This window comes from Macaca nemestrina, chromosome 16, assembly GCF_043159975.1.
Source record: "Macaca nemestrina isolate mMacNem1 chromosome 16, mMacNem.hap1, whole genome shotgun sequence".
NCBI lineage: Eukaryota > Metazoa > Chordata > Mammalia > Primates > Cercopithecidae > Macaca > Macaca nemestrina.
Genome location: NC_092140.1, coordinates 95,616,179 through 95,642,262, shown reverse-complemented (window position 1 = coordinate 95,642,262; position 26,084 = coordinate 95,616,179). Strand labels below are relative to the sequence as shown.

The 26,084-nt window shown below is 47.0% G+C and overlaps 1 protein-coding gene across 1 annotated transcript; it reads left to right on the top strand.

Annotated features, from left to right (window-relative positions):
- Positions 1-735: 735 nt before the first annotated feature.
- ALOX5A (arachidonate 5-lipoxygenase activating protein) lies at positions 736-25,577 on the top strand. Its single transcript, XM_011748609.2, has 5 exons — positions 736-860; positions 8,950-9,049; positions 12,963-13,033; positions 16,759-16,840; positions 25,096-25,577. Exons 1-5 carry the CDS (start codon positions 791-793, stop codon positions 25,256-25,258), a joined length of 486 nt encoding a protein of 161 aa, XP_011746911.1. The 5' UTR covers positions 736-790; the 3' UTR covers positions 25,259-25,577.
- The last annotated feature ends 507 nt before the right edge of the window (positions 25,578-26,084 follow it).

The following is a 26,084-nucleotide window of genomic DNA, read 5'->3' as shown; positions in this document are numbered from 1 at the left end:
AGATATCAGCTGTCCCTCCCCACTGCCATTGATTCCTTCCTTCATTCAAACCTTATGTGGCTGCTACTGAGGGCCCTACTGTGTGTTAAGTGTTCACTTTTTTTCTTGGAATTCAAAAAAAGAAGGACAGTGCTTGGGGCACAGATCTTTTGGTGTTGTATAAATTTTGTTTAAAGTTTCATTTTACGTGTGTGTGTGTGTGTGTGTGAGAGAGAGAGAGAATCTTTCTCTGTTGCCCAGGCTGGAGTGCAGTGGCATAGTCATCGGCTCACAGAAGCCTCAAAGTCCTGGGCTCAAGCGATCTTCCCACCTCAGCCCCCCAAAGTGCTGGGGTTACAGGCTTATACCACTCTGTCTGACTTGAAAGTTTTGGGTTTTCTTTCCCTTCTTTCTCTTTGCTGAAGTCAGAGATGATGGCAGCTTCCAGATTCTCTGGTGCCTGTGCTGGGCTCATGCTGGTCCTAGTCTTGGATCCAGGATTCATTCTGGAGACTCCCAGGAAAGTTTCCCATGACAAGGAAGTGTGGGAGAGTGCTGGCTTTGTCTGCTCCTCTGCCAAGCCCTGCTTCTCCTAGTAGGTTGCACTGAACCACAGCCAGGGCATTTTGGTGGCTAGTTTTTTTAAAAAAAAAAAAAAAAAAAAAGGAAGAAGGAGGCACTGTGTCATTGTGCTGGGGATCTTCAGAAATTCTAATGATGAAAGAGTGCAAGCTCTCACTTCCCCTTCCTGTACAGGGCAGGTTGTGGGGCCGGAGCCAGAGCAGTCCTCTCCGGAGAGCCTGAAGCAAACATGGATCAAGAAACTGTAGGCAATGTTGTCCTGCTGGCCATTGTCACCCTCATCAGCGTGGTCCAGAACGGTAAGGAAAACCTTTTACTCAGGGAAGGACAGAAGGGGAGATTTTCTTTGATGGGTGTTTGGAAATCAGGCTTAAACTATTGTGTCTTTGTGTGCGCACGCTCACACACTTTTACCTTATCTTTATTTGCTTCTTTTTATTTGAATGTGTAGGGTTGTGTGTATTTCTGTGTAAATTTGGCGTTTTCCTCCTCTTAGTCTTTCACTTTCGTGGTGATGACTGGTCCCATTTTTAGAGCCAGGGCTGCAACTTGAAGGCTTTTGCTAAAACCCTCACTGAACTGTCTATGATCAGCATTTTAGCTATTGATTAATGTAGCCAGGCAAGAGGTGGAAGGTAAGAAGACTAGAAAGGGAACATGATATACACATTTACGCAGACACGGGGCTTTTCTAACTTCTGCAGTGCAATTGAAGTTCCCAGTCATCTGCAGTCTAAAAAGAGTGATTTTGGTAGGTGTGTAGGAAAAATCATCTTATTGTTTTTCCTCTATATTACTTTTTTCTTTTGTTCTTCTGAAGAAACATGGTTTTATTTTTGTGACACCTTTTTTTTCTCTAGCATGTATAATTTTAGAAGCATTTTTCATATGCATTGTATACTTCGGAAAGAGAGAGAGAGAGAGAGGAAAATTGTCCTGCTCGGCATTTGCATTTCCATTATTCCGCTATTAGTTAAAAAAAAAAAAAAAAAAAAAAAAACAAGCAGGATACCTAGATCTGGAAAAGGGATGGCTGTGTAGAGCTGTCTCCCTAAAGTTCTGAGTTAGGACTGCCTCAGACCACTTTCATAAGTATCTCCAGTGCCTTTGTGTTTTATATTTATTAAGATAGAGAAAAAAAAGAGTAATTACTAAGGGCAGCTGCTGTAGCTTCGTGGTGATTACTGAACATTGACACGCTGTCACGTTTTGGAACTTTGAGTATTGAATCACTTTGGGATATTCTATTTTCCCTCATCCTGAGTGTGGACAGATGATGGTGATGTAGCCTCCTGGGCACAGAGCAAGCCTCCCCCTCAGCCTCCAGGGCAGAAAGGCCCAGCTTCGTACACTCCAAGTATGTTTTCTATAAGAACTATACTTTGTGGTTCTCTGACCCAAACATTTTTATACTAAATTACATACAACGAAGTTGTGGCTCAGAGAGGGAACAAATGGCTTATTTAGGCCACCATTTCCTTGAGCCCTTACGGTTTCACACGGGGCTCCCTTGGCCCTGTAAATTGGCAAGGATTCCTTTATTCAACCTGCATACATGTACAGAGACCCTGCTCTGGGCCAGATAGTATTCTGGGTACGGGGGAATAGAGCAGGGAACAAAACAGCTCCAGTGATGGACAGGTCAGCCTGCGGCCACGCCTGCAGTCTCTGCGAAGGTAGCTGTATGGGTGGGCAGGTGGCCAGCACTTACTCAGCTCTAGTATTCACTTATTCACCTCTCCCCTGACACCCGTCAATAAAACTGAGGGGCATCGGTGGACAGGGGACCTTGTGCCCCCTCACCTGTCTGTGCAGTTAGGGCTGAACTCTGCTACGAAGTTTGAGTTCACCCTGTCTGGCTCCCTCTCGATTCAGAGCTGAGCTAGGGGAAGCTTCAGAGCTCTCCATTTCAAGGACAGGTTCTCCTCACCTCTCCTAACGGAGGTGCACTAGGGAACTGGCCCTGCTCTGCCCAGGGCTTTATCCTGGGCTTTGCCATCATGGTTTAGCAAACCCTGTTCAGATTGAGGTGGGTGTGAGATTTCGAATTCTTTTTGACAGATAGGATTAAATCTTCTTCTGTGGGACAAGTGGGAGGTGGAGGTAAGATTAAAGATGGCAGGATGTCTGAGTCCTGACAGCCACAGTCTGAAGACCTAGACTTTTTAGAAACCACAGGGCACAGTGGCCTCACTAACAGAGTTCCTGGAAATGATGAGTGTGTTGGGGGCTTCCTGGTTGAGGAGATACCAGCACGGACCAGCAGGGAGCTAATTTTTGGGGCTGGAGCGTGATGGCCTGCACGTCACTGCCTCTGTCCCTCCATTGTCACGGCTGCCCCTTGGGAGCCAGCTGAGGCAATGTGTGGTCAGAGTGACTTTGCACAGTTCTCCTGCCTGTGCTCAATAAGGGAATTTCTGTGGTCCCAATGAAACCACAGAAGAGCCCCTCGTATACCTCTCAGTGGAGGTGGCAAAACATTCAATAACTTGGGAGATAACACGACTATTTGTTTTTAACTATGAGTTTGTAGGTAATCCCAAAGATCCAGATGTATGTCCAAGCCTCTTTTTGCAATTCTAATTCACCTCAATGTTGCAACCATAGACCTACCTTACAGAATTCAAAAAAAATATGCAAAAACCCTGCCTTTCTTCTTCCTCATACCCTAAAATGCCATTGTGAACACTTCCTGTTAGTTAAAGAAAGATTTCCATGGTGTTACCAGCCACTGCACCCAGTCTGCGTCCTAAGATAGTGAGGCACAGTTCCACATACACCCATGACTGCACTGGGCTCTGCACTCTGTCTGTACTTTGAAAGCCTGATTTTCTGTGATTGGGCAGAGCCGGCCCACCTGGTGCAATGTCCCCCTCTGCCTTTCAAACATTGTTTAGTCATCAAGATCTTCAAACTTGTAACCCTTTCCAGCTTGATCCAGCAGAATGCAGATTTGGAAAAACAGAACGAGTTTCAAATACATTGTTCTAAGAAACCTGGACCAGAACTATCAAAACTTGGTTTCCCAGAGAATGCAGCAAATGGGCTCATTGGCCAGTACTATGGCACTGGCTTTTGAGAGAAGAAAGGCTTCATTGCATGGCTGGCCAGCAAGGAGACAGGAGTTGGGCTCAAATCTGTCTCCCCAATTTGGGGCTTAGGGCAAGTTTTAATTACGTAGATGCATTTCTTATGAGTAGCAGGCAGAGAGCCTCCAACTTCTCCAGCCAAGGTACCAGCAGCTTGGACATGATGCAAACCTGGGAAGCACATACTGTATTTGGAGAAAGTGATTGGGAAGAAATGTGAACTGAGGGGAGGGGCTCAGTGCCCCTGAGCTACACTTAGTGATGGCAGAGGAAGGATGTGGAGGCTGTTCTACATCTGCTCTGGTTGTAGGGGGAGCTGGCAGGCATTAGCAGTGTCCTCTTTCCCCCAAGAGAGGCAGGCTCCTCCAAGTTTTGGCGACATTATGGCCCTGCAGTCATAAGGATTTGTGAGCATAGTGCTAAGGAGGGAAATGGAGCTGCTGTTACTATTGCTGTTACTACCCCAACACATACACACACTCACAAGAAACCTCCCAAGCACCATATTGGAAGACTTTGCCATCCAACCTGGGGTTTGATAGGCTCTAGAAACAGAATCATAGACTCATGAAGTTCCCCCAAAGCAGGAATCTTCCTTACAGTAACCCCCACAGCTGCTTCTTCCTGAACACTGCAGTGTTCAGAAAACTCACCACCTTCCAAGCTTGCCTTTCCAATTGTTGCATGGATTGAAAGCTTGCGTTGTGTGAAGAATGGTGCTTCCTGCGGTGCTTAGTATTATCTCATGTAATCTTTGCACCATTTAATCCTTGCACTCACCCACTCACGCAACTGCCTTTGCAGAGACTAGAGGGGTCACTGTAGGCTGACCTTTCCTTCACTGTACCTGTTTTGTTCCCTGCTTTAGTCCCCTGCACCCAGGACACTGCCTGGCACAAAGACAGGTCTTTACAAGTATATGCAAGTGAATAAAGAAATTTATTATTATTATTATTGTTATTATTGAGTTTCACTCTGTCACCCAGGCTGGAGTGCGGTAGTGCAATCTCAGCTGACTGCAACCTCCGCCTCCCAGGCTCAAGTGATTCTTATGTCTCAGCCTCCTGAGTAGCTGGGACTACAGGCATGTGCCACCACGCCTGGCTAATTTTTGTATTTTTAGTAGAGACAGGGTTTTGCCATGTTGGCCTGGTTGGCCTCGAACTCCTGACCTCAAGAGATCCTCCTGCCTTGGCCTCCCAAAGTGCTGGGATTACAGGCATGAGCCCAGCCTAGAAATACATACTACATGATTTATTCCTGTTTTACAGATAAGCAAAGTGAATCATGGAGAATTTGGAGCGTGGGTTGAAAGTCCCAAGGTCAGGAGTCATGAAGCTGGGATTAAAACCTAATCACCTGACTTTAGAGAGTAGACACTTGCTCCATGCATATTGCCTCCAATTCATTCATTCAAGCACTCACTGTTCAAGAAGTTCTTTCTTATGTTGAGCTGAAATCTGCAGCCCTGTGCCTTTTATCCAGCAGTCCTGGTGCTGTTCCCTAAAATCACAGACTGTGCCTGCTCTTTTCTGTGTTTACGGTGTCAGCTGTCACATCCCCCTCTTCAGCCTATCGTTTCTGGAGTCCCTTGCCATTGGGTCACCTCTCCTCTTCCTGTGTTCTTTCTAAGAACACCTATGCAGATAGGTGTCTTCCGTACAGGGAAGCTGTTCCTGAGATATGGACTCCAACTCTGTTAGAATAATCTACGTATGAGTTACTTTTTCCAGAACTGTGTGTCACTGCTGAGTCATAGGAACTCTGTGGTTAACTAAAATCTCAAGATCTCTTTATGTTTGTTGAGAAACTTATTTAACTTCTCTGGCCCTCAGTTTCCTTCACTGAGCAGTGGAGTGATTGATAACCTCCACATGTGGTTGCTGAAGATCTTGCACAAGATGCTATAAAGTAGCCAGCCGTGCCCACGTACAGCAGATGCTTCACAAGGGTTTGCAGCTATCTCTCTATCTAGGTCTTTGTCTCTCTCACACTTGTTCTGGCTTACTGCTAGCAGCTAGCTGCGATAAGTGTGTTTATGGTCTTTGCATGCATTGTTTCTGTAGCATACTGCAGGATTACAAGAGGTTGGGGAGTGAGGGGGCGGTGAGGAGTAGACAAAGGCAGCCAACTCTTCCAAGTTATCTTAGAAGGAAGGAGAGGTAAACCCTAGTGGAATGTTGGACTGAGGCAGGTTTGTTTTTGTTTTGTTTAAAGGGTAGGGAAGATCTGTGGGTGTTTCCAGGATAAAGAAAAGGAGAGAAGATGATATTAAAGATTCTGGAAGTGGGAGAAGGAGCAATGAAATACAGACTTGAAGTCAGTGGCATGGACAGGGTCAAGATCGCAGGTAGAGGTCACAGCCTTAGAGAAAAGGAAGGGGCTTGGTTCTCTGAGCAAGGAGGGAAAGAAGAGAGGTAGATGCAGAGAACTACAGCGTGTCGTGCTGCTGGTTGCAGAAATAACCTCTGACTTTTAATACAGTCATCCCTCCGTATCCCTGGAGGATTGGTTTCAGGACCTCCCTTGGATACCAAAATTCATGGATGCTCAAGTCCCTGATATAAAATGGCATAGTATTTGCATTTAACCTACACACATCCTCCATATACTTTAAGTAATCTCTAGATAATCTCTAGATTACTTGTTTTGTCTTTTTTTTTTTTTTTTGAGATGGAGTTTCACTCTCGTCACCTAGGCTGGAGTGCAGTGGTGCAATCTCAGTTCACTGCAACCTCCGCCTCCTGGGTTCAAGTGATTTTCCTGCCTCAGTGTCCCGAGGAGCTGGGATTACAGCCCCCCCTCAAGTCCCCCAACAACTGGCTAATTTTTGTATTTTTAGTAGAGACGGGGTGTCACCATGTTGGCCTGGCTGGTCTCGAACTTCTGGCCTCAGGTGATCTACCTGCCTCGGCCTCCCAAAGTGCTGGGAATACAGGTATGAGCCACTGTGTGTGGCCTAGATTACTTATAATACTTGATAGAATGTAAATGCTATGTAAACCGTTGTTACACTGTATTGCTAAAAAATAGTAACAAGAAAAAAATCTATACATTTTCAGTATAGACAAAATGTTTTGTTTTGTTTTGTTTGTTTTAATATTTTTGGTCAGTGGTTGGTTGACTCCAGGAATGCAGAACCTGCAGATACAGAAGGCTGATTATACTAGCCCTGTTTATGTGTTCAGAGGCAGGGAACACCATCTTGGGTTCTGGAAAGAAAACAATTAGGATCTTCTGTCATACTCTGGCAAAAACAGGTCTTTCCACAGGTGTATTAAACCCTGTGGAACTGGCTGGGCCCAGTGGCTCACGCCTGTAATCCCAGCACTTTGGGAGGCCAAGGCGGGTGGATCACAAGGTCAGGAGATCGAGACCAGCCTGGCCAATATGGTGAAACCCCGTCTCTACTAAAAATACAAAAATTAGCTGGGTGTGAATGATGCACGCCTGTAGTCCCAGCTACTGGGGAGGCTGAGGCAGAAGAATCGCTTGAAAGCTGGAGGCGGAGGTTGCAGTGAGCCGAGATCACGCCACTGCACTCCAGCCTGGGCGACAGAGTGAGATTCTGTCTCTTTAAAAAAAAAAAAACCCGTGGAACTGATGAAATCCTGTGGGGAGCTTCACGGTGACAGCAAGAGGAGAAACACATCCCCATGTGACCCACAGAGTTTGAAGTCCCGGCTGCACTGCTCCCCAGCGGTGGGGTGAGTCTGGAAGGTCGCAGGGTTCTTACCCACAGAGTGGGAACAGTACTACCCACTGCAAAGAGTGGGTGCAAAACTCAGTGACAGAATACACGGCAAGTGCCCATCACATTGCCTGGGATGAGGTGGGCCCTTCCTTTATGCAAGAGACCCTACAGATACACTTAAAGTGGGCACATTCCTACAGAAGGAGTGTTATTTGTATCAAAAAGAAACACATGAAAGGCTTTTATTCCTATACATAATAAAGCACCCTTTTAATGTCTTTTTGAGGCAGATAATATGAAATTGATGAAAAGGAACCCTGTGGTTGGATCCCTGACAATCACATATATCCCCTTTTTCACTCTTGAAAAAGGAGTAAAGGAATAAAATAGAAAAGGAGAGAAGGGAGAGAGACCTTCACCCCCCCATCATCCAATCTATAGTCAAACCCTCCAGACTGTGTCTCCTTGGCGTCTCTGACACCCCCACCGCCACCACCCCAGTCGACTCCTATCTTATCCCCCATTCCTGGATCTGATTCTGCGAAGTGCCTGCTACACTAAACACAGGGTGGCTTTCTGATGACTACATTCCTCTGCTTAAACCTGTCAGTAATTCCTTGTTGTTCTCAGACAGAACTAAGTTCTGAATTTCTTCACACGGCTCTCAGCAAGGTCACAGTCACCCTGCTAGGCCCAGGTGCAAATCTCAATGGTCATCTTCTTAACCCCTGGCTCAGTTATTGCTTTGTCATTGGGGCTCACGCCCCCACCCTCTTGCATGCATCAAATGGCCCCTTACCATGCTCTTCTTTCGCCCATAGCTCAGCACACCGTATCATTTCAATTTATGTATTTTGCTTACTGTGGATGATCTGTTTCCTCCTCTGCTGCCCTCACCAGAGCATCAGTTTCTCAAACCAAGGCTCTTTGTTTTGTTCTTGGATGCAAGCTAAATGTCTGGCACATGGCAAGTGGTCATAGACACATGTCATTGAAAGAACAATTCATCACCTCCCTGTTTGGCCTTGTCGGTGGTTCTACCAAATCCCACTTTCTCCCCAGCGCCCTCCATTCCCCCTCCTTGGCTGGACATTCTGAACCAAAACAGTTCTTTCCCCTGGACCTTCGCATATTCCGTTCTCCTAACATAGAGTGGTCCCTCTCCCTCCCTCTGCTTGGCTAATTTCTACTTGTTCTTCAGATTTTATCTTAGGTGTAATTCCCTCTAGGAATCCTTCTGTGACCCAACATGGAATTAAGTTGCTTCCTTTGACCCTGAAAGCACCGTGTACTCAATCTTATCTTGGCATGACTCACTCTGCTGTGTGGAACACCTGCTTTCCTTGTTTGTCTATTCCTTTAGGCTGTAAGATCCTGGAAAGTGGGGGCCGTGCCTTGCTCACAACTGCGTTTCCAACACCAAACGCAGCGTTCAGTAGAGAGCAGCTGCTGAGTACATTTCTGCTAAATGACAGTTGATGGAGGACATTTAGGGCTGTTTGGAGGTCAAGTCAAGGAGGCGTTTAACATTCTAGTAAAACAAGGAAGTAACAGACTCCAGAACATGCCCACGATGAGCCGAGTGCAAACCTTTTTTGTTGGCAGGATTCTTTGCCCATAAGGTGGAGCACGAAAGCAGGACCCAGAATGGGAGGAGCTTCCAGAGGACGGGAACACTTGCCTTTGAGCGAGTCTACACTGCCAAGTGAGTCTAAACCCTGATGTTGCTAACGGCGGGGGCAAGGGCAGGGGGGTCTCCTTCTAGGAGTGATGACACCCTTAATACCACAGGTCTGTCTGAGCCAACTTTCTGAGCGCCAGGGAGCTAAGGAAGGTTGGATTTCACCAGAGAGGCGTTGTGGACACCCTTCATCATCTTAGTGAGTGCTAGTGTCAAAAGAAAGGGAGTGGGGATACGGGGCACGTTGGCGGAGTGAGGCGTGATCTCTGCAGCTTCAGAAAGATCAGAAAGAGTCATTTGATTAGGGAAGTTGACCTATTTCCTGTGGGGTTAGACCAGGGGTGTTACTGTGAACACCAGCCATGACTCACCAGTCGCCTTCAGAAGCCACAGGCAGGACACACTGGTGACAGCCTTCAACTCACCTGCCCCTCGCTCTCCTGCAGGTGGAAGTCTGGAGGTGACACCAGTGCATTTTCTAACACAGGGGCTCCTTGAGCAACTAGAATAAGAACAAAAAGAATGGGGACATTACGCAGGTGCTTTCCCCCTCTCTCATTCTTTTCTTTGAATAAAAAGGCTGTTTGAAAACACCCGAGCAGCTCCTAAAGATGGGTGGAATCTATTCAGGATGCAAATCCGAAGGAATGTTATTCAAATCCTCCTCTCTCCTTTATGCAGAGTGTATTTCAAGGCTCAGCCAGCGGTAGGTGTGTTGGGGACTATGGACTATGGACTAGGGGCCTGTCACGGAGGAAGGCCTCATGCTAGGGAGCTAAGGGAGGAGCTGGCCTTCAGTTCCAGCCCACGAGCAACTTTGATGTCCCCAGCGATCCTTCCAAAGGGGGAGTCATGGTCACCCAAGAAAAATGCATTCAGAATGCCAAGAATGGGGCAAACACAGGATAAAGATTCACACCGCAGGGCTGGACTCCTTGGGCTCGCTGCTGGCACCATGGGAGGGAGGGTCCCCTTCGGGGGTACCATTGTTTTCCCGTGAATTAAACTGGCTTCAAGGGATCTCGACTGAACAGGCCTACATCACACTCACCGATATACTTTCTCTTCAGTCCTCCTCATCTAGGTATTTTTAATTGTTTCAGTGAGGTGTAGGCAAGCGGGAATTGGAGGGAGCGTCTCCTCAGCTCCCTCCCTCTGCCCTGAAATTGCTGGGCCACTCTTGAACACATTAGTACGGTGGTCACAGTCTGATCGCCTGGCCCCTTGCCCTCTTTGGGCATTTTCCTTTCGGACAGTCCCTGAACACTCACAGTGCTGCTGCAGCGGGCCACCTAGGTCTCCCTCTTTCTGCATGCTCCCACCTGCTCTGGGTTCCACTCCCTTCTCCCAAGCACTTCTGTCCAGGGCTATTCCAGCAGTCCAAGCTCAAGGAAATCCTTTGCTAAACTGATTATAGAGAGGTTTCTATTTTAACATCTAGGCCTTCCATGTATTAATTCTCAGAATCAACTTAAGATGTTTAAAGGTGTGATTTAAGACATTTTAAAACCATTTGGAGGAGAGTACAGAAATTGTGTCGGTTGCTGTCAGCCTCTTTGCACCATCTGCAGAGAAAATTACTAGAGTCCCACCTCGGACACATCCACATGCAAGAGGTGCAAAGAAAGTGTCTCTGATGAAGCAAGGTCAAAACTTCTCCCCAGACGAAATCCAAAGCAAGCATTCCTACTGTGCCATATCAGTTTGGAAAGAGAAACTTCTGCCAGGTGACTGCATTCTCACTGGTCACATTGTGTTCCTATGGACTCCTCAGCTCAACCAGTTTGGAGAAGTTATGGCGTGATTTCACCGTATGTGGTTAGAAGTTAGGTTTCCATTTGGCTGGCAATGAAGAAGAAATGGAGCAGGTCAGGCTGTGTAGTTTCTGCCATGTCCCCCCAGGAGTGAACAGCTGTTTCTAAGAAGCCATGGCACTCAGACCTGGCGTCACTGGTTGCCAGCCTCCAGATTGCAGAAGTGCCCTTTGGTTGGTGGCTGTGCTGTGTCATTTGGAAGTTCCACAGTCATTGTGGGGCTCCAGAGATGAAAAGTGTAAGAGGAGAGTGGAAGGTGCTTATTGCCGCTCGGGCATCCCCACTGTGTGGGTGCTTCAGCCCAGCCCTCAAAACCCACGGGTCTGTACACTCAACCTCCATGAGAGGGAAGGCGAAGGATGAGGGAGGGGAGAGCCAGCCATGGAAAGGTAGGAACTAAGCAGGCAGGGTGGCGAGTTTTCCGTAAGATAAAAATTGTCTGAATACTGCTGAGGTTCTGTTACAAAGACCGCTTCCTCCCTGGGCCAGCAGTGTATCTGTGTGCCTGTCTGGGTTGTAAAAAGGGCCAAAGATCAATGCAGCAGGCAGCTACATGCTGGCAAAAGCCAGAGGCAGCTGGTCTGTTTGCCTGTGTCAGGAAACCACTGGGAATAGGGTTGTGTGTTATTCTAGGAGAAAGCCGTCCCAGGAGCAGCTTCTCCAGGGGCATCCAGGAACACTGAAAAGGGTTGCAAGATGACCCATGAGGCTGCAGGAAGAAATGAAGCTTTACTCATTTTTAACATATACACGGATAGTAGTATGTGTATATAGTTTATATGCAAACATACTTGTTAAAAGGTTGCATGCTCAAAACTCGGTTGATGGGGTGTGGGATCATAAATGTTTAGTGACCATGGCTATCAAGGAAAAACAGCATGAAGGACAAATGATACTGGTGGATTAAAAAGACAGATGCGTGTATTTTTAGCATAAAACACAACTGCTGACTGATAGAGATAGCTCAAGATTCTGGGGCAGCTGCTGAACAGATACCCCAGGCAGTGCGGCTCATCAGCTCAGACCTGGCCTTAATTAATGGGCTGTGCCTTCACCCATCTCTCACGAGGGCAGAGCTGAGTCAGGGTCTGAGAGCTAAAAGGAATTGGATCTGGACTCTGTTCATGTGTATATTTTAATTCTAATTAATTAATTTTTTTGAAAGACAGAATCACCCTCTGTTGCCCAGGCTGGAGTACAGTGGCACGATCTTGGCTCATTGCAACATCGGCCTCCCATGTTCAAGTGATTCTCCTGCTTCAGCCTCCTGAGTAGCTGGGATTACAGGCACATGCCCCCATGCCCGGCTAATTTTTGTATTTTTAGTAGAGACAGGGTTTCGCCATGTTGTCTAGGCTTGTCTTGAACTCCTGACCTTGTGATCCGCCTGCCTTGGCCTCCCAAAGTGCTGGGATTATAAGGTGTATTGTTTTAAGCCACTCAGTTTGTGGCCACTTGTTATAGCAGCAAGAGGAAACTCACACAATCATCATGTGAACTCAGGAATATGGTGAGTTAAGAGAGGATGGGTGTAAAACATCCATGGTAGAGTGAGAACTCTCCAGGGAGTGAGGACTGTGTCCGGCACACAGTGATCGCCCTCTCAGTAAGCTAACTTTCTGAGCACCAGCTTTTTTGAATTGACCTTGGTGTCTTTAACGCTTGAAGATCACCTTTCTTTGCTCAGCCTGACTTGCCGACCTGGGCTGATTTGTGGATCTGATAGAAAAGTTTCCTTAGTTGGGCTCTTCTCCCCCACCACCCCCACGCCAGTGTGGCCACATCCTCTGTCTGCATTGCTCACTCTTCAATTCCAAGAAGCACAGGTGCACTGCCAGGAACGGGAACCCTGCCAAAGGAATACATCAAGAAACCAAGTCTCCCTTATGCATCACCATAGGAACAGAGTTAATGGATTATGAACATGTGTTTGCTTTATACCATTGTTTGTTTCCCAGGTGGCAGCTAGCTGCCCCATCTTATTGGGTAGATGGAAGTGGAATTATGAATGGGATTTATGTTTCATACATGATGATGATGATTAACTTCAACTTTCAGGTAATTTTCAGACCATATTGCGGTGACTTGGTATCTGATTGTTTTTCTCCTTATTTATTCCGCAGCCAGAACTGTGTAGATGCATACCCCACTTTCCTCGCTGTGCTCTGGTCTGCGGGGCTACTCTGCAGCCAAGGTAACTCAGACTTCCCTTTGTTCATTCTCCTTCTATAAAGTGCATCTCAAGGAGGTTCAAAGGGCAGGCTTTTTGTTGAAAGGACTTTGCCTGACCTCTGGCTCCCATCTGTGAAGCCCTGGAGAGGTGAGAGCCCTCGGGAGGCTGTGTTTCAGGCATGCTCTGCGCCCGTGCAGAGCGCGTGTGATAATGCATTGCTAATGCTTGCTCCCTGGTGGCTGGTTGAGAGCTGCTGTGCTGACAAGGGTGGTTTAAGGCTAAATGTGACTCAGAATCCTTAAGCAGTGTTAGTTCAGATACAAGGGCATTATAAATGAGAGTGCCTGAGGGATCTATTCTGGGGCGGCTGTAACTGGGCTCTTCTGCTGATAAGCTTCCTGTATGGTGGCCTTCCTTCAGGCATGTTTCCACTGAGCCACGGGCTGGATGCCACATCCCTGGCCTTCCCACGGTTAGCAGCAGCCCACAGGCTTGACTTGAGCAAGTTGGAAATACAGATCAACTTCCAGAGTTGATTTAACATTGAGTGGGAATCAGTCATACTTTCGGTCCCTTTTCGGGGCCATGCCTGGCACTGTGCCTGGTGGCCGATCGGCATGAACTGGCCAGCTTCTGTGGCCCTGGAGGGCACAGGCAGAAAGGCCACACTGAGTCCCATGATGAACTATGTAAGACTTATTTTTGTCTCCCCGCTCTATAAAGTAGATAGAGTGGATCTTATGTCCCTTATTACCTTTCAGGATACTTTGATTCAGAGAGATGAAGTAACTTGCTTACAGCTACTCAGCTGGTGAATAACACAGGCAGAATGAGTGCCTGGGTCTTTTGGCTTAAAATTCTGGATTTTCACAAAGATCCTCTTACTTTATTCATTTACATAATAAATATATATTGAAGAGCTACTCTGTGCCAAGCCCTGAGCCTAGATGTACAGTGATAAATAAAAGAGATGGCGGTGAAGCACAGGCCAGCTGGCAAGATGGACCACAAAAGTCAGTGAATGAAGAAATGACAAGGGTGGGAAGCACCATGCGGGAAAAGAACTAAGTTCAGTGATAGAGAGCAGAGGTGAGGCGGCAGCAGAATCCACTTAAGGGACACCACGTGGCACTCCTTCTGTGCTGAGAAGGCTGTCAGTAAGCTCACCATTTATTTCCTATTTTCTATCCTGAGTTAAATAGGAAATATGTCTCGCATTACTCAAAAAATCAAGTCAAACTATGCTCTTACTAGGAGTTATGGTTCTTTTTATGTCTTAGATGATGCTTGATCCAGATGAATGCGGACTTGCTGTAGCCAGATAAATACAATGGGAGTTTGAAGGTGTTTCGTAGCCCTGGAAATATGTATTTCCTGTCAAAACAAGCTTTGTCATTGCCGGCAGACAAAATCATCAGTAAACCTTGGTTGATAATCATGATTTCTTATGAATAAATAGATTGTAGAATTTTTTTTGAGCAGAAAGGAAACCCAAAGATAATTCTAGTGCAAATCCCTCACTTCATAGAGCAGAAGCTCAAGTCCCAGAGGAACCATGGCTTGCACGAACATCAGAATTTCAGAGCCTGGATTTATACCCTCCTGGTGCCGGCAGCCCACTTCCCTGCAGGAGGCACTCACCTTCCTTGCACAGGGGTTTGAGTACGGTCATTTTCCACCCATAATCTCTGATAGCTCATGTTCAATTGGGTTCCCATTGAAAGAAAAATGGACCAGTAAGTTAGAGCAGAATCATTCAGATGGTACAACATAGGAAAAACTTTGCCCAAGGCAAATCATGATTGTGACAGTCTTGCGCTTTTTAGAGAATAGCATGGGCCAGGCACAGTGGCTCACGCCTGTAATCCCAGCACTTTGGGAGACCGAGGCACGCGGGTCACTTGAGGTCGGGAATTCAAGACCAGCCTGACCAACATGGAGAAACCCTGTCTCCACTAAAAATACAAAATTAGCTGGGCGTGGTGGTGCATGCCTGTAATCCCAGCTACTCGGGAGGCTGAGGCAGGGGAATCACTTAAACCTGCGAGGCGGAGGTTGCCGTGAGCCAAGATAGCACCATTGCACTCTAGCCTGGGCAACAAGAGTGAAACTCCGTCTCTAAATAAATAAATAAGAATGAAAGCTGAAACTCACAGTTTCTCTTTTGCTTTGATTTTCTAATCTGCCAGACAACAGTAGTATTTTGGAAGGCAGGAGGAATTGTGGAAAGAAATGGGTTTTGGGGAGTGGCTGATTGGAGGCAAATCCAAGGACTCTTATTGCTGGTGTGTGACTCCAGGCTGTTACTCAGCTTTTCCAAGCCTCAGTTTCCTTATTGTAAAACAGACCCATGGTCTAGCTAGTAGCATTCCTATGGTGAGTGAAATAATACGTATAAAACTCCTGACACAGTGCTTGGCATATACCAGATTGAGCCATGTAAAATTGCCAATATCTGACTATTTATGACCTACAAAAACAGCATTTCATATGATTCTGCCTAACAACTGAAGCGTGATAAATATTATTGATAATGTGGGTGGTGGTGATAAAGTTTTGTAATCAGAAAGACCTGGTTTCAAATTCCACCCCTTCACTGGCCTGACTTATTTTCATTCATTTGACAAATATTATTTTGAAAACCCCTATGTGCCAGGCACTCTGCCAGGCTCAGAGATGGTCTAGAAAGAAGACAGAAGTCCTCATGGCTCTTGTGGCCTGAGCCTAAATTTCCTCATCTGTCAGACGGTGACAGTAACACACTCCTTACCAGCGAGCTGGGAGGATAGGAGACTCAAGTTCCTCAAACGCCAGGAGCACTGCCGCAGGTGAAAAGGATTCCCTCGATGGCAGCAGTTTGTAAATGGCTTTTATATCTGTGGCTCCAGATAACATGAGTTCCTGCTGAGTTAACTCCCAGCGCTAAGCCTTCAGGACTTCACAGAGTCATTGGGGTGCTGCTCCAGGCAGTTTCCCAAAAGGCTAGAATGCAGAGGGAATCTCCTTCCCTAGAGATCTTTTCTAAACGGTAACTGTTGGTTCAGGAAAGATTAAAACATTGTGCTGCTGGGAGGCTCAGGGGTGAAGGGTGTACTTTTAAGAGAACCAGTTTCAGAGCTGGGTTCAGGGTTTAAGCCCTACCCTCTGCCCCCTTTTACCAGCTGACAGCCTCATGCAAGCCTGGTGGACCACCTGAACCCACGTTTCTGCATCTGGAAATAGAAATGTGGGTACTAGTTATGTTGAAAGGACTCATGTTAGATGATGGCTATGCAAATACCTTGTAAACCAGGGGTGTCCAATCTTTTGGGCTCTCTGAACCACACTGGAAGAAGAGTTGTTTTGGGCCACACATAAAATACACTAACCCTATTGGTAGCTGATGAGCTAAAGGAAAAAAAGTCACACACACACAAAAAAAGAAATCTCATAATGTTTCTAAGGAAGTTTATGAATTTGTGTTGGGCTGTATTCAAAGCCATCCTGGGCCATGTGTGACCCACAGGCTGCGGATTGTTCAAGTTTGTTGTAAACAATGCCATGATGCCGGCATAAGGTCATTATTATCAGTATTAGGAAGGTTCTCGGGTTTCCTCTAGCCCTTGGGCTTTTTTTCTGAAGTGCGCATGTCCTCTGCTAGATTTTGTGACCAACGTTGATTGCCTAATGACGATGCTAAAATTGGGCTAACGGCATGTTTTTGGTGGCTACGAAACTGATACAGGTGTTTTCATTTCTCCACTTAGTTCCCGCTGCCTTTGCTGGACTGATGTACTTGTTGGTGAGGCAAAAGTACTTTGTCGGTTACCTAGGAGAGAGAACGCAGAGGTAGGTAATGGGGACTACTAAAGAACCGTGGAGTGATTCCTGATTTTCGAGCAGGAAGAGTGATAATTCAAAACAATATTTTACTAGATTCATGGCTCTGTAGCATCCCCTTGGGTGGGAGGGGGAAGGCTGACTAGGACCTCTGATCCTTCTCTCCCTGAGCTTCGAAGACCGAAAATACAGCTGGGGGACTTGCCCAGTTTTCTCATTAAGCAATTCCTCTGCATGGTGTTGACTTTCAAAGGGTGCTTCAGTGTTGTTTGTTGCACGTGCCTTGCAGTCCCACACCCTACACTCCCGCCTTGCAGAGTCTGGCGCTGGAATGACTTTTTTTTTTTTTTTTTTTTTTTTTTTGAGACGGAGTCTCACGCTGTTGCCCAGGCTGGAGTGCAGTGGCGCGATCTCGGCTCACTGCAAGCTCCGCCTCCTGGGTTCACGCCATTCTCCTGCCTCAGCCTCCTGAGTAGCTGGGACTACAGGCACCCGCCACCGCGCCCGGCTAATTTTTTGTATTTTTAGTAGAGACGGGGTTTCACTGTGGTCTCGATCTCCTGACCTTGTAATCTGCCCACCTCGGCCTCCCAAAGTGCTGGGATTACAGGCTTGAGCCACCGCGCCCGGCCTGGAATGACTTTTTATGTCTGGGTTCCCAGGCCTCTTGGGAGTGAAACATTTGACTGTCTAGAGAAATGAGAACGAATGCTTGCACCTTGTGATAAGTTGTCCTGAGGAACAGATCTTCCAGGGGCCAGCAGAAAGAACGTTGGGAAAATAAGATGCAGACATGACGGCCGGGTGCGGCGGCTCACGCCTATAATCCCAGCACTTTGGGAGGCTGAGGTGGATGGATCACCTGAGGTCACAAGTTCGAGACCAGCCTGGTCAACATGGTGAAACCCCGTCTCTACTAACAAATATACAAAAAATTAGCCAGGCATAGTGGTGGGAGCCTGTAATCCCAGCTACTCGGTAGGCTGAGGCAGGAGAATTGCTTGAACCCAGGAGGTGGAGGTTGCAGTGAGCCAAGATTGCACCACTGCACTCCAGCCTGAGCAACAAAAACAAAACCTCATCCAAAAAAAAAAAAAAAAAGATGCAGACATGAGACTGTGAAACTAACTAGCATCACCATTGCATTGTTTATAGATGTTGCCAGACAGAAAGCTCCAAAGCAGCACAGTACCTTCCTGACACCTGGATTAGGAAATCGAGATTTTAGTAAAATAAATGCTGATACTTACAGAAGAAATGTTGGAGTTAGAGTATGCCATCAGTTCCTTAGAGATTGCAATTCCTAATGCACTAGTAGGGGTCCAGGTGCCAGGAACGCGTTCTGCGAGGCTGCTGCCCCAGGTGCCGACCCCAGCCTTCCACACCATTTTCCTTCCTTTTCTATGTTCACAGCTGCTCTGTCTTTTACAATAGCACCACTTTCTAGTGGCTAATGGGCTCTATGATTAGATAGCATCCTTCAGTAGCGATAAAGGCAGTGACATCCTGGGGAGGTCGCGGGTGAAAGCGCTATATCTGGAAAACCTGAGAGCCTGTGAAGCTCAAGGACTTGACAGGGTTAGACCACGAGCCGGGCTGCAGCTGGAAAAAGAATGACTGTTCTTTTGGCAGATCCTTCCCTGTGCCATCTCTTTCTTCATTCCTCTCTAGTAGCATTCTTATTTATCCTCTAAAACCACAATTCCATTATCTCTCCTATTCTTATCAACACTGCCCTAAATGATATTCTTTATTCTCTTTTGCCCTGGAAAACCTCTATCATGCCTTTTCCCATGTGATTACCTTGTTAAGAGTGGGGGTGGAATGTCTAGCAATGAAATAAGAGGGTCTTCTCTTTTGCCTGGCTCCCTATGCAGCCCTATCTTACCCCTCGCAGAGTCCCAGGGATGTGGCTCAGTCACTGCTCCTCTCTTCATCTGTCACCACTTGCTTAAGATCCTACAGCTGCTTTAATTCCGAGACAATCTGCAGAGCATGACAAAATTTGTCCACCTACCCACATGTCCTTTTAACTTTAAAGGTTTTACTAACTGATTCCTATTAGGGAACGAACAGAGGTGGCAAAAATAAACAATAGAAGATTGGTTTACAAGAAATCTTTAAAATAGTAGATTTCTTCAGACCTCATTGAAATATAAACGGCCTGACTTCTTATGTCCCTCCCTGGTCTCCCGCTTTAGATGATAAGAAGATCCCGCCAGCCCCGTAACCCACTGTGTGCATGGGTTCAAGATCCCCTTCTCCTCCCCTGTGGGTGTGGTAGGCTTTACTGATGAATCATGGTGCTCTTTCTTGCAGAGACCAAAACTGGCCTCAGAGTCCTTCTTAACACAGATACTGCTTAACACAACCGCTCTGAGTAGTTGTCATCTGTAGAAGTAATAGATACTAGAAGAAATGTCTAAGCCTAATCTAGACCAAAATACGGCCTGATATAGATGTAAGCCAGAGGGGCTCTATGGTTAAATGCAAGGAGATTTTCAATCCTGCCTTCTAGAAGCTACTTGTCGAGAGCTTCTTCAGTTAGGCCCACCTCCTCCCCAGGTCCCCCTTCTGTTCCTGGGCTATGTCACACTTGGAATCTGCAGACACCTAATGCCCTTGGGACCTGCTTTAGTTCTTGACCTCACCAACTGAGGAGGAATTGCTTGATGAGATTCTTCCCCTGGAATTTCTCTCTTGGACCCCAGATGGTCCTTTGCCCCTTTCCAGAAGTTGCTTCAGCCCTGTCCACTTTGGAAGTTCAGTGTCATCCTTGGTCCAGTGGGCAGGGAAGACACTGCATAATGTATGCCCCAGTCTGAGCTTCTTCCTTCAGGCTTCAGGCTGCCCTGCGAGGATTTTGTAGTTCCCTTTTTAATGACCTCGAGAAGTTTCTGGCTCTTATTTTCAGTCCTTCATCTTACTCTCTGACCCCTTCCTCTATCCTGTTTAGTTCACCTGTAGCAGTTACTACCCAGCAGTTAACTGAACCCAGTTTATTTATTTTCTTTTCTTTGTTTTCTTTTTTCTCTTCTCTTTTCCCCTTCCCTTCCCTCCCCTCCCTCTCCCTTCACTTCACCTCACCCTTCACTCCCTTCACTTCCCTCCCCTCCCTCCCTCTCCCTTCACCTCACCTCACCTCACCTCACCTCACCTCACCTCATCTCACCTCACCTCACCTCACCTTACACAGAGTCTTGCTCTGTCGTCCAAACTGGAGTGCAGTGGCCTGATCTTGGCTCACTGCAACCTCCACCTCTTCCCAGGTTCAAGTGATTCTTGCACCTCAACCTCTTGAGTAGCTGAGACTACAGGCGTGCACCACCACACCCAGCTAATTTTTTGTATTTTTAGTAGAGATAGGGTTTCGCCATGTTGGCCAGGCTGGTCTCGAACTGCTGAACTCAAGCAATCTGCCAGCCTCGGCCTCCCAAAGTGCTGGGATTATAGGCATGAGCCACCCATGATGCCCAGCCTGAATCTTGGTTTCTTCCTCATTCATTTAAGCTATCACCTGGGCCCAAACTCAATGGCACCTGGCACCAACTGGCAACTGACTCTTGGCCTTTTATCACCTACCTTCCCCAGCAGGCACTAGGTTGCTCCCTCTTCCTATCCCTCAGAGTCCTGTCCTCAGTTGGGGCTCCCACTGATCCTCTTGGCAATTTGAAGTTCTCAGCTCAATGGTGGGTGGGCAATGACTGCCAACTCTTGAGGCCAGTGAACTCAGGTTACCCTACTCCTCCTTCTCCTTAGTTGCTCACTCACTCCTCATTCACTCAACATTCATTCAGTAGATATTTGCTCCCTGCTTTGTGCCAGGTACCAGGTCAGTTGCTGAAGGAATAACAGTGAACATAACAGAGCCTTTGTCCCCAAGGAGACCCAAGGTGTCTCCTAGAGCCAGGGGCACATTGCAAGACCAAAAATACTCAACTCACCAAAATAATCATAGACCTAGTTCTCAAAACGTAAGAAGACTGATTCCTTGCTGTCATTTCTCCTCCTCAGCATCAATGTTCTAGAGTCTGTGGGCCTCCAAGTGTGGAGTATGGTGATACTTCACCAGAGTTTGAGGAGAAACATTCTTCTTTTGGAAGGCCGGGGAGCATAGATGGATATCAAGGCTGCTGTTTCTAAAAGCGAAACCCGCCAAACAACAGTATTAGAATCATCTGTGGTGCTTTTGAAAGATACAGATTCCTGGGCCCCATCCCAGACTTATGAATCAGAATCTCTGCCAGAGGAAGCCTGAACATTCGCATTCTCAGATGATTCTGCATTCTCAGAGAACACATTCTTTAGGTGATTCTTATACACACTGGAGTTTGGGAATCGCTGAAGCCTGTTCTCTTCTCTTTTCTGAGAAATGATTCATTCACTTCAGAAATATTTGTGGAGGTCCTGATTTATTGGATATTTGTGGGTGGGCAGAGGAGAAATATCTTGTCCTCACAGAGCTTACAATTTTTATTTTCTTTAGAGGTCACCAGGCTTAAAGTGAGACTTCCCTAAGTTCTGAAAAGAACAGAATTGTAAAACAAGAAGGGACTGTCGTGTTTTCTGTTCCTACCTCATATTTTGTACACATTAAGAACCTGGGGTGGGAAGTGGGAGAGGGGTGGTGACTGGTGGGGGGCCACAGAGAGCTGAGGTGGGGTGGTCTCGAACTCCTGAACTCAAGCAATCTGCCAGCCTCGGCCTCCCAAAGTGCTGGGATTATAGGCATGAGCCACCCACGACGCCTGGGTGGAACTCAGGGCTCTGGGTGCATGGGCGCCCTCATCTCCCACACTACGGCACCTCATCCTAGGAGTGGTTAGCACCTTTGAGATGGGAATTGTTTAGCAGGATGCTTTTGTGTTTTCATGTAAGTTTATGCTGCCTGTGGAGGGCACAGCTGTTTCAAAACTAATAGCCAAATCCTAGTCTCTAAAGTCTGAAGGCATCCTTAGGAAGTCACTGCAGTGCAAAGCGCTGGACTCTGGCCTCACACAGGCAGGTCTGAACACCTAGGTTGCCTCTTGCTGGCTGTGGGACCTGAGGCGAATCGCGCAAGCTCTCTGCTCTGTTTGCCTAGATGGAAAATAGGTTCACAATACGCCCCCATAGGATGGCTGTGAGAATTGAAGGAAGTCCCAACAGATGCTTAATAATTTAATTCTGACCTTCCTCAGTCATTTAGAATTATGTACCAACTTTTAGAAACAATGAAAGATTAGTGAGTCTTCTGTGGTTGGTATAAAAAAAAAAAAAAAAGAAAGAGGTATCTTGCTTGTTCAAGGGCTAATGACCCTGGTGTGCCCTGTCTCGGCCCCCAAGCTCTTCCTTCCCTGCTCACAGTATTTCAGATTCTCCACAGCTTGGCCTGAGCCCGGGGCAGGTTTGGCATCTGGCCACCATGCTCACTTGCCACAGCTGTGGCCCCATCTCCAAACCTGAGATACTTAAAGGTACAGCTAATGACGTGCCCGACCTGGGGTCACATTCCCTGAGCCCTGCAGACGAGGGAGCAGGAAGCTCAGCTTTTATCTTCCACACCCTGTGCACGGCCTGGGAAGAGTTAAAGCACCCCAGTCCTAATGCTGCGGGGACCACATGCCCTGAGACCTTGGAAAAATCCTACCTGAATTGAGGAACACCACTATTTCATCAGGAGGCGCGGCCATTTCATTTTTCACTTCGGTTTTATCTTGAGCGTAAAACAGCTTCGCAAATCACTTTTTCTTGTTTCTGTAATGAGCATATGGTGGACTCATTCGTGTGATAAATCTGAGCCACCACGATATTTGACTTTTCACAATTTAATTTATCTGAACCCTCTATTCTCTGGCTAAAAAATATCCCTTACTTGGACTTCTTTATTTTATTTTCACTTCCCTTACCAGCACTACCAGGGGGCTCTGTACTCATCTGCTGGGGCCGCCATAACAAAGTACTGCAGCCCGGGAGGCTCAAGCCACAGAATTTATTCTCTCACAGTCCTAGAGGTTAGAAGTCCAAGATCAAAGTGTGGGCAGGGTGGGTTTCTCCTGCGGCCTCTCTTCTTGGCTTGAACAGGGCCACCTTCTCCCTGTGTCTTCACGTTGTCTTCCCACTGAGCATGTCTGTGGCCAAATCTCCTCTTTTAAGACCCCAGTCATACTGGAGGAGGGTCCCCCCATATGAGTTCATTTTACCTTACTTATCTCTAACACCCTGTCTCCAAATACAGTCCCATTCTGAGGAACTGAGGGTAAGGATTCAACATATGAATTTTGGAAGGGACCTAATTCAGCCCACAACACCCTCTTTTGGGATGTTTATTTTCCCCCGTAAGGAGCTAGTAAAGATGTCTTATCTCATGAACATAACTGAACAGGAAAACAGGGAGAGAATGAAGCTGGCCAAGGAACAGGGCTGGTGTCAGCTAGCAGTGCTTTTCCCATGTGAGTGGGTCCCACAGGGAGCTTGTTAAAATGCAGATGCTGATTCATTAGGTTCCAGAGGGACCTGAGATTTCCCATTTCTGACAAACTTCCAGTGGGGGCTGATGCTGCTGGTCCATGGACCATACTTTGAGTAGCAAGTAGCTTGATACGTAATGGCTGCGTGAGTTTCAGACTCCTGCTGTAGAAAAATTATGAGTTGGCTGGGCATGGTGGCTCACGCCTATAATCCCAGCTCTTTGGAAGGCCGAGGTAGGCAGATCACCTGAGGTCAGGAGTTCGAGATCAGCCTGGCCAACATGGTGAAACCCCGTCTCCACCAAAAATACAAAAATTAGCTGGGCATGGTGGCAGGCGCCTGTAATCCCAGCTACTCAGGAGGCTGAGGCAGGAGAATCGCTTGAACCCAGGAGGCAGAGGTGCCAGTGAGCTGAGATCGTGCCACTGCACTCCAGCCTGGGCAATAGAGCTTGACCCAGTCTCAAAAACAAAACAAAACACATAAATGATAAATTATGAGTTATATTATGAGCATATAGGGTGCCTTTCAAATTGATAAGATTTCTAATATTAAACCTGTGGATGCCAAATGCTGCTCTCTCTGATTATGGCAGGAAACGGCACTTGGCAGCATGAAGTTAGCTGCTGGGCTGAGCTGGCTCATCTCGTTGTGCGGTCCTGATTGTCTAAGGGCGCCTTCCCGAGATCTTTACTAACAACCTCCTGAGTCATTTGGACTTTCCCAACCTGTTAGCACCACTCAATGGGCCAGACATGGCGGCAGTCAGAGGAGGGCTCTGCAGAGGGAGGGCAGACGCAGGGTGGCCTCTGCGTGCCATTAGGAGGTCACATCTCACTGGTGGATGCAGTTTAGGATTTAGTGCCTTGGAGAGAAGGATAGATTGTGTTAAAACATGTCTCCACTGGGCGTGGTGGCTTACGCCTATAATCCCAGCACTTTAGGAGGCCGAGGTGGGTGGATCGCCTGAGCTCAGAAGTTCAAGACCAGCCTGGCCAACATGACGAAACTCCATCTCTACTAAAATACAAAAAGTTAGCTGGGCGTGGTGGCACATGCCTGTAGTTACAGCTACTTGGGAGGCTGAGGCATGAGAATCACTTAAACCCAGAAGGCGGAGCTTGCAGTGAACCGAGATTGCACCACTGTACTCCAGCTTGGGCTACAGAGTGAGACTCTATCTCAAAAACAAACAAACAAACAACAGCAATAACAACAAAAACCAAGTCTCTCTCTCCACTCAGAAATGCAAGGGCCTGTCTCCCATTGCTGGGTGCCCAGCTCTCATGAATGTAAACATGAATTACGCCAGGCAGCCTCAGGAGAATAAAATGAGCCCTCAGATGCCGAAGCACCTTTCAGATTCCACCGGTTTTATCAGCTCATTTAAACTTCACTTCTAACACAGTCCTGCATTACACACGTGTCTGTCCTTAGGGGCAGCTGCAGAGAGGGTCTTAATGGTCCTAATGCTCAGTGAGGATGCCCAGTGATCAACAGAACCTGCCACCTTCAGGCCATCAAGGAGCTCTGGAGTTAAGGAAATCATGAGAGCACAGAGAGGCGGGTACAGTAAAGCCCTCGCAGTAATGGGTTTTGAGGTCTAGGCTCTCTTCGCTTGAAATAAGTTCAATGGCTAGTAATAGCTGAGACACTTCCATCCTTCGTATGAAGTAAATGGGAAAATGGAGCATTGTTGAGTCCAGGGAGCTGTAATTTAAACCCCATGTATCTAAAAGGGGTAACATTTTTGTGTGTGTGAAATTGGTGTCATTTGCACTGCATCTACAGTTTTCTTTTTCCTTCTCTTCCAGCACCCCTGGCTACATATTTGGGAAACGCATCATACTCTTCCTGTTCCTCATGTCCGTCGCTGGCATATTCAACTATTACCTCATCTTCTTTTTCGGAAGTGACTTCGAAAACTACATAAAGACGGTCACCACCACCATCTCCCCTCTACTTCTCATTCCCTAACTCTCTGCTGAATAAGGGGTTGGTGTTCTCATCTAATCAATACCTACAAGTCATCATAATTCAACTCTTGAAAGGATTCGGCTTCTCTTTAGATGGCTGTAAATCTATTGGCATCTGGGCTTCACAGCTTGAGTTAACCTTGCTTTTCCGGGAACAAAATGATTTCGTGTCAGCTCCGCCCCTTGAACATGACCGTGGCCCCAAATTTGCTACTCCCATGCATTTCATTTGTTTCCTCACTTATCCTGTTCTCTGAAGATGTTTTGTGACCAGGTTTATGTTTCCTTAAAATAAAATGCAGAGACATGTTTTAAGCTGATAGTTGAGGGGTTTTGTTAATGGCTTTCAGGGGATGTATCTCTATACCAACAAACAACTAGTTTGTTTTCCTCAAACTAAATGATAATATTAAAAATACACATCCTGGCCGGGCGTGGTGGCTCACGCCTGTAATCCCAGCACTTTGGGAGGCTAAGGCGGGCGGATCACGAGGTCAGGAGATCGAGACCATCCTGGCGAACATGGTGAAACCCTGTCTCTACTAAAAAAACAAAAAAATTATCCAGGCATGGTGGCGGGCGCCTGTAGTCCCAGCTTCTAGGGAGGCTGAGGCAGGAGAATGGTGTTAACCCGGGAGGTGGCGGAACTTGCAGTGAGCAGAGATTGAGCCACTGCACTCCAAGCCTGGGTGACAGAGCGAGACTCCGTCTCAAAAATAAATAAATAAATAAAACCACATCCTGGCCAAAATGTGGTGGCTCACACCTGTAATCCCAGCACTTTGGGAGGCCAAGGCAGGTGGATCACTTGAGGTCAGGAATTCAAG